This window comes from Asterias amurensis, chromosome 6 (assembly GCF_032118995.1).
Source record: "Asterias amurensis chromosome 6, ASM3211899v1".
NCBI classification, from domain to species: Eukaryota; Metazoa; Echinodermata; class Asteroidea; order Forcipulatida; family Asteriidae; genus Asterias; species Asterias amurensis.
Genome location: NC_092653.1, coordinates 13,519,696 through 13,528,075, shown reverse-complemented (window position 1 = coordinate 13,528,075; position 8,380 = coordinate 13,519,696). Strand labels below are relative to the sequence as shown.

The window sequence follows — 8,380 nt, the reverse complement described above, 5'->3', positions numbered from 1 at the left end:
TGTATACATGTATATTTACCCATGTTGTCCACCATTATCTAATCATGCATTCAATCCCCAATCCCTATTCAACATCCAAATAGCAAGCGTACGGTTTGCACACACCTGCACATTCCTAATTTAGTTACATTCCTTTACATTTTGTTTTTCTGGTATGCAAATTAGGAGAACTTGACATCAAGCCAAAGTTTTGCGGTCACCCACATTGTATGTGAAAGCAAAGTGAGAGGCTGGGCGGGGCTTATTTCCCACTTGCCAGGCAGTCTAAAGCGTTCTATTGGCCGAAGTTTGACGTTGAAGAGAGACGCCATTTTGCCAGACAAATCTCAGTACAACAACAAAGACATGAATTCCATGCTGTAAACGCACGTGGAAAAAGTGGTGGTTTTTGGAGAACATTGAATTTAATGTGACTCGGACTGTTTTTGACATTTTCATACTCTTTGGTATTTGTTGCATGCGCCGGAAATAACTCTTCCTTGGCTGTGGCCCTGTACGAATTCCAAGGAGTTTAGCCTGACGACTGTAGTGTAGCCATTCGAATACTGGCTAGGGGAGCACGGAGACGGACGACATGACCAGGGAGGAGACACGAGCATGACGGGGAGAGAGCTGCCAAACACACGGCATGCATTTAGCCAAGCACGCAGCGCCTCCGGAGACCGAGACTACAGTCGTATGCGACGGTATTGAAGGGTAAGTATGTACCTTCAGGCAGACTTTCTTCCAAAGATCATGCTCCATGAAAGCTATAAATAACATGAACTTCGGAGAAATTATGAGCAATAATTATGTCAAGTCAAGAAGGAAGTTTTCAACTTCCAGCAAGAAATATTCAAATAAAATGAAAAAAGTGGTGGCTTGATACGGAAACTTTTCACCTTAGCATTAAGAGTTCTTGTGCATAACCAAGGAAATGTGAATTGAACTTATTTTTGAACTCTAAATTAAACCCTTCAAATCTTGATATATGAACCAAGGACATGTATTATGTAAACTGAACTGAACTTCATTTTATTAATTTATTTATTTAATTTTTTATGTTTTTTAATGAGTGCTTAAATTGAAGCCCTGATTTATGAAGTATCGTGCTTGACCAGGATGTGTGAACTGAACTTCATTTTTGTTTGAACTGATGAACAGCTAAAATCTCAGTGTATAAACTTTTGTGCATCAATCAAGGAAATGTGTAAGTGCACTGTACTGCACTTTTTTATTGTTTTTAACTGACCTCTTCAAACCTGGGTATACTCACTGTGAAAGATGTTGACTGAATTTACTTTTTTAATTTTTTTTTTTAACTGAACTCTTCAGACCTTTTATAAACTTTTATAGTGCCTGACCATGATGTGGAATGGATTGCACTAGGCTTATGTTTTGTTTTTTTTTTGTTAACTAAACTCTTCAACAGTGTACTGTCCTTTTAAATAAGCCATACAAAAATTGTTATGTTGGCGGAACCCGACCTACCCTAAAAATAATTATGGCCGACCCTGGATATTTTTATTTTTTCAAGGGAAGAAATTTAATGATTAAAATCTGTTAGGGCCTAAAGAATATTAAATATCATCAAGAGTTTAAAAATATACTATTTGTTGTGTGTAGCCTTGTTTTCTTTTGTTATCGTGTATACTGCCAGCTTTAACAATTAGAAAACATGTCATTTATGTTGCTGGTAAATGTGATAAAAACCATAAATGTAATAACAACCATAAATGTACTAAAAATCAACCATAAATGTAATATGGTTGATTTTAATTACTTTGGTTGTTTTTACATTTTTGGTTGATTTTTATTACATTTAAGGTTGCTATTACATTTATGGTTTTTATTACATTTATGGGTGATACAGCTGGGAGGAGGGGGAATCCCTACCTATCTAACCCTATTTTGGGGGGCCTGTTACGCCAACATAACTTTTTTTTTATGCCTAAGTTTAGTTTCAATAATGGCTTTCAATATGACTACTATTTATCCTCGTGTTTATAGATATGACTCTCCCCCTGTGTGTGATGTTGGACCCTGACAGTCCTGTCAAGAGCTAAAGATGTGAATAGTTCAAGACCCTGATAAATCTCCAAAAGTTGGACTCTCTATCAATATGATGCAGAAGATGGAGTGCTATAGAAACAACAAGTTGATCACCAATAGTTACCAGGCTCATGGATCTACATGGAAGGTAAAGTACACCACTTGTCAATAGATGGATTGCACATGACATCATCGACCACCAACTTTGATGAGTGCAATTTTTATATAACATATTTTTAGACACGCAAAACCAAAACGAATTTCACTGTACTAATATTTGTTTTTTACAAGTGACAATAAAACATTATTCTATTGTATTCTATTCATAGGAGACGTGCACACTAAAAAAAGGCTATTATTGGCTGAGAGTTGTGCGCAGCTCGGACATGTGTGCACTTTCCATTGTTTCAAGTAGGCCTATGGTGGTCAATGACGCTGTGCAATCCATCTTTAGACCACTCTCGGATGATGTCACTATCACTCGCCATGCTGAAGTACTTTAAATTAGTATAACGGTTTCCTGATTGTCACTACCTAATCAGGGTTCGAAATTAGTGGTGGCCCGCTGGCTCCTGACCAGTGAAAATATCTCCAGGCCATCGATTACACAAAACACGATAGCCCGGTGGGACAGTGAACAATTTTCCTCAATATCACTGGACCCTGGAGAAGGCATGGATCTGGTCCAGCCTGCAATTAAGCTACGATCAGACCATCAGACCAAGAATAACCATGACGACTGCCGTCATTTTGCTATAAATAAATCACATTATAAAAATACATACATGAATTTCAAGTATCATTGTACATCCTTACTGTGATCAAAAAGTTTGTGACCACATTCGTTCGTCGGTGCGACTGATTTCAAGTCTGAGATCGCGGTTATTCCTCTGCATCATACAGCCACGAAAAAATGCCCCAACATTAACAACTATTGCGTGCTCAACTAGCCTGAACATCTGGCGTCACACTTCGAGGCTCGTGAATAACACCAGAGACTGTCCGCGCAGCCGGCATGTATTACCACCTTTGACCTTATTTCATTTCATAATGGGTACGTTCGATAAGCTTCCCTGTGCCGACCCATGTGTGCTCATCCGAGTGGCCTTTAAAAAAGGTGACTTATCCAGGACGAGCGTGGGGTAATTATGCGCCACCCAGATGAGTGCACCGTGGTCGACCTGGAAAGCTAATCCAACGCATCCATAGAGATACACAGTCAAATTATCACCAACATTGCACGCAATTAGCACGCACATTATGCAAGCAAGGTATACAATACGTATGTATGTGGACACAGCATACAAGCTTTCATATCTGTGTTTTGATATCTGTTTTTGGTTGTCCGAGATGACTTCGGACCAATCAAAACAAACACGGTAGCTTTCAGTCACTGCATTTATCTAATGATATCATTGTATCCAATGGAATCACTGGATCTGAATAGCAGGTACCTGTCTTCATCCTTGCGGATTAAAGACAGGGGCCCAGTGTAGCGCTCAACTCGCAATCGCAGGCTAAACGACAGAGGTTTACTACAAGAGGGTGCTGTTTCAGCCAATAATGTAGCAGCTATCAGGTTGACTAAAATCCATGATCAAAGACTTGGAACCAAGTCTACTTGAACGTATCTGCTGCGTGTGAAAGTACTGTTGTCATCCAGCACGCACAGAATAAAAAACGTTACATTGTGTGGAAACCAGTTTCCTTGCAGTCACTCGGTCCTGTCACATTATAGTGGTCGTAAGCAGGTCAACTCAAACACACACAACGCTTGTTCCAGGGTCCAATTTTATAAAACAAGCACACAAACTCGCTAAGCATAGAATAAAGTTGCTTAACAGAAATTCTGTTGAGCAACTTTATTCTGTGCTTAGCGAGTTTGTTACCACTCACTTACCAGTCCAAATAACTTTAAGTTATTAAAGTTAGAGGCATGGCCACACTAAAAATAATAATATTTTGAGAGGCTAAAATCATCTTTACTTGCAGCTAAGAGCTGAATTGCAAAGGAGGCGGCTACAACATTTTTGAGAAGCAGGCATTGCAAAAGGTGCTGGGTGCCTTTGGCTGCCAGCCACATCAACTAATTTCGAACCTCTGAGTATAGCCAGAGAAAGAAAGTGTTATATTTTTTCCCTAGGGAGGAAAAACCGGATAATGAGAACCCTTGTGGCACAGCAGAGAACCTAGGCACAACCTAACTCACATGGCCCTGCCCGGGTATCGAACCAGGGTCACCTTGGTGAGAGGTGAGCACTTTAATGCACAAGCCAACCACGCCACCCATGGCCTTCCTAGAGGGGCCCCCTTATCAATGACATCTTGCTCGGCTGATTTCACTTTGACTCTGAAAGAGGGGCTTAAACTTAACATCAGTCTGGCATCTTCAACCTGCCTGACAAATTGATTCAAGGCTTGAGATTTCGCACATTGCATTTTTGATAAAAATTCATGTTGTCTTCATTATTTTTTTCTAATTCCATAGGCGTGAACGAGAGTCAGGGCAGCCAACCAGTTCTCTATCCAAATGGCGACATTAAGAATGGCAAGGCCAAGCAAGAAAGACCATACAACCAAAGTCAGAAAAACTCCTTGAGTTCAGCTGGGGTAAGTCACACATAACTCTTACGATCAGGTGAAAAAAAAACCTGCCCTAAAACCACAAGCTCTGATTTAAAGGAACCACCGAAACATCTCAATATCAGTACACTTGAATCTTTGGAGCACGACTTAGATGACCATCATGGTTGTACTGTATTTATCAATCAAAAACAGACCAGGTCAGGGTTTGATGAACATTATGAGAATTTGGGTCAATTCTACTATTAAAGTTTTTTAAATCTATATTATCAGGAGAGTGGAAAAATACTACAATTATCATTGACCAATAGTGAAGAAAGGGGAATCATTTTAAAGACACTAGTCACAGGAATTGGTGCTTATATTATTATAAAACCAATGGATCAGGAAACATGAGGATAGAAATGAATTTAGTCTTCCAGGAATCAACAGTACACAGTGTATATGGGAGACTTTTGGACGGTCCTCTTTAACAGTTCTCGCCAATACCGAGCGTGTGTATGCATACTCAGAGCTGAAAATAGGACTGTTTTAAAAGTTTGTTTGTTTGTTTGTTGGCAGGCAGCATCTCAACAGTCCTACATTTTCCCTTAAGGTGGCTGTTTAAGCAGTTGTCTGTCCCCCCCCCCCCCCACATCAATGAGCTTTAAAAGATACAATCACTTGTTGGTTCATGGAAGTAATTTTGGGCAGCATCCAGGGACGACTGGCCATCCTAACCAGAAACTTCAATATGTGCTCATTATAAAGCTAGAGTCATGACCACACTATTGGCCTTCCTTAGACGGGTCCCTATCAATGACATTTTGCTCTTCGTATTATACTTTTAGTCTTGAAGAGTAGCGAAAACATTAATCCATCTCACATTTCCAGCCTGCCGGCCAAATTGATCCAAGGTTTGGGGTTTCCCAAAATGCATTGAAAGAGTTAACTTTGATACTTTATCTAGGTTGTCACATTATATAATTATTATTTGTACTTCTAATTTCCAGAAGCAGGAATGGGAGCCAGGGTTGCCAACCAGTTCTCCAATCAAACAACGGTTCTAAGAATGGCAAGCCCAAGCAGGAAAGACCATACAACCAAAGCCAGAAGAACTTGATTTCAGTTGGGGTAAGCCAGAACTAATTATAACCGTCAGGAGAAAAAACGCCCCATGAATCACATGCATCGATTTTGAAAGAACCACTAAAATCCTTTTTTGTATAATTGTAGGCCAATTAATTTGTTAACTCACGATTTTACATTCTTTCATCATTCAGCTGCAATCCCTGCCATATCTCGTTGGGCTCCGTGCTCCCTTCCAATGTTGCCTCTCATTGCTCTCATTTTTTACCACAAACACAACTTCACAAAATGCTCAATATATCTCAAACTTTGACTCATATGCCCAAACTGTACTGATGGAATGTCTTCAATAGTCCGGTCTGTATCATTAAAACAGTCATCAGTTTAACCCATTCCACACAGATAAAACTGCTTCAGTAGTCCATTCTGGATCCATAAAATCACTGAAAATCTTTTTCACCCCAAATCTGAAAATTGCCCATAAAAACTCCATTCACAAAATTCTCAATAAATTTAAAACTTTTTCTCATATACCCAGTCCGCACAGTTAAAATGTCTTAGTATTCTTTTCTGTATCATTTGAAAACTTCATCCCCGCGCAACTGATTGGTGACTGATTTCACCAGTTGCGGCTCAAAAGTTTGTCGGTCTTCATGCCTACCGACCTCCCCTGATCTCATCAGCGAGTCGACCTCTAAGAGACAAGCACTCTCTGTTTCATTGGAAACATTTTCAGCGTTGGAGAATTTGGTCAGCCAACTCTCAATAGCAGGCAATTCTCAGCATTATGTTGTTCGGTAAAGTCAGAGATTTGTTAAAGATTTGTTAAAGATTTGTTGTTGGAGATTACGCTAAATTTGGCAGTTTTCAGCATTTAGTTGTTGGAAGATTTGGTAAAGCCCACCCTCTCACCCATCAAAACTGTTTCACAACACTAACATTTAGATAACTCGTGACACTGTGTGAACTGAAATGCAAAATTAAATTGGTACAAGAAGTATTGTTATACCTCAGTAATAAATTGTGATGTTTGATTGGTCCTCGTGACATGGCAACAAAAACGCATGGCGCGGCGGGTAACATGAGTTTTGTTAACCGATGTACGTTACCTTGATCGTTGCCATACTCTTAATACTCGTCGTAAATCATGTTTGAAGATGACAACAGAACTTTGAGAAGAGGAAAAATCATGTTACCAAGGTAAAACAAAACAATTGATGCACGCTGTGATTGGGGTGCATGGGTTGTGTAAACCCTCGTGGGAAAATGGCAACCTCGGCTTCGCTTTGGGTTCCATTTTCCCCCTCGGGTGTACAAAACGCCATGGACCCCGTCACAGCGTGCAACAATTGGATATTGTGTACTAGATATACAGGGTTGAAATACTAGCCCCATAAACTTTAGACTGTTACACATGCAATTTAATTTTACCAACATTTAAGACAATCTGTATTCTCAAAATTTGCACACAATGAACTCACTTTTTAGATTGTTGCACCTACTTCCTGATTGCATTATTGAAATGTACAGGAGATAATTCATCCTTTAAAAAAACTTTGATCTTTCTTAAATGGTTTTACAATAAAGCTTGGTTTGGAATTAAAAAGGTTGGAGATCAGTGTAAGAATTTATTCTGAACTTTTTTTATAACACTTTCAATTTCCCTCCAAAGTGCAGGTGAAAGCTGGACAGTTGCGGGCTCTACCTGCACCATTCTACATGTACTACTTGCTGCTCTGTACAGTCCAACAGTCGCTGCGCCTTAGAGGATGCATATGTCGTAAAGGCCTAAGGTAATCCATGTTTACTGTTTGCTTGCTCTGCCAGTATCGTTATGTATGCACATGTAATAACATGTAATCTCCCCATAAAAAGCAGCAGTCATTGCAAATACTTTCAACAATGGCAACTAATGGGACCACACCTGGATGATTTTGTCTTTCAACATTTAACTTTCAACATTTGAAACCATAAAATTACCGAAATTTTGTTGACCCAAAATCTGAAATTTCGGCCATGCCGACATGGCACATTTTTCAGATTTTTGATTAAAAATTCAACTTCACAAATTTGTGAATAAATCTGTTACTCTGGTTGATTTACTCGGTATGTACTGATGAAATGTCTTCAGTAGTGTACTCTGTATCATTTGAAACCATAAAATCACTGAAAATTTGTTGACCCGAAATCTTAAAGTTTGGCCATGCTGGCATGGCACATTTTTCAGAGTTTTGACTAAAAATTCAATTTCACAAAATTCTCCATAAATTTCAAACTTTGTCTGGTTTACTCGATCGGTCTGTACTGATGAAATGTCTTCAGTAGTGTACTCTGTATCATTTGAAACCATAAAAATCACAGAAATTTTGTTGACCCCAAATCTGAAATTTCGGCCATGCTGGCATGGCACATAATTATTTCAGATTTTTGACTAAAAATTCAACTTTACAAAATTCTCAATAAGTCTAACTCTGGTTGATTTCTTGGTCTGCATTGATGAAATGTCTTCAGGAGTGTACTCTGTATCATTTGAAACCATAAATTCACCGAATATTGTTTGACCCCAATGCTGAAAATTTTCCCAATATCATAAAATTCTCAATAAATCTTTACCTTTTGCCTACGAAGTCTGCACAAAATGCCTTTGGAAGTTTGTTCTGTAGCATTGGAAAGCATCGAATCACCTAGAATTGTTTCA

The 8,380-nt window shown here is 39.0% G+C and overlaps 1 protein-coding gene across 3 annotated transcripts in view; it reads left to right on the top strand.

Annotated features, from left to right (window-relative positions):
* Positions 1-257: 257 nt before the first annotated feature.
* LOC139938426 (uncharacterized) overlaps positions 258-8,380 on the top strand; it is a 72,302-nt gene continuing 64,179 nt past the window's right edge. For all 3 annotated transcript variants that reach the window (XR_011786154.1, XM_071933951.1, XM_071933952.1), the window contains exons 1-4: positions 258-696; positions 1,990-2,179; positions 4,520-4,641; positions 7,360-7,475. Coding sequence is in view for 2 of the 3 variants with exons in the window: in XM_071933951.1 (XP_071790052.1) it covers positions 2,173-2,179; positions 4,520-4,641; positions 7,360-7,475 (245 nt within the window). In the remaining variant the exon portion in view is untranslated. The remainder of the gene's footprint in view (positions 697-1,989; positions 2,180-4,519; positions 4,642-7,359; positions 7,476-8,380) is intronic.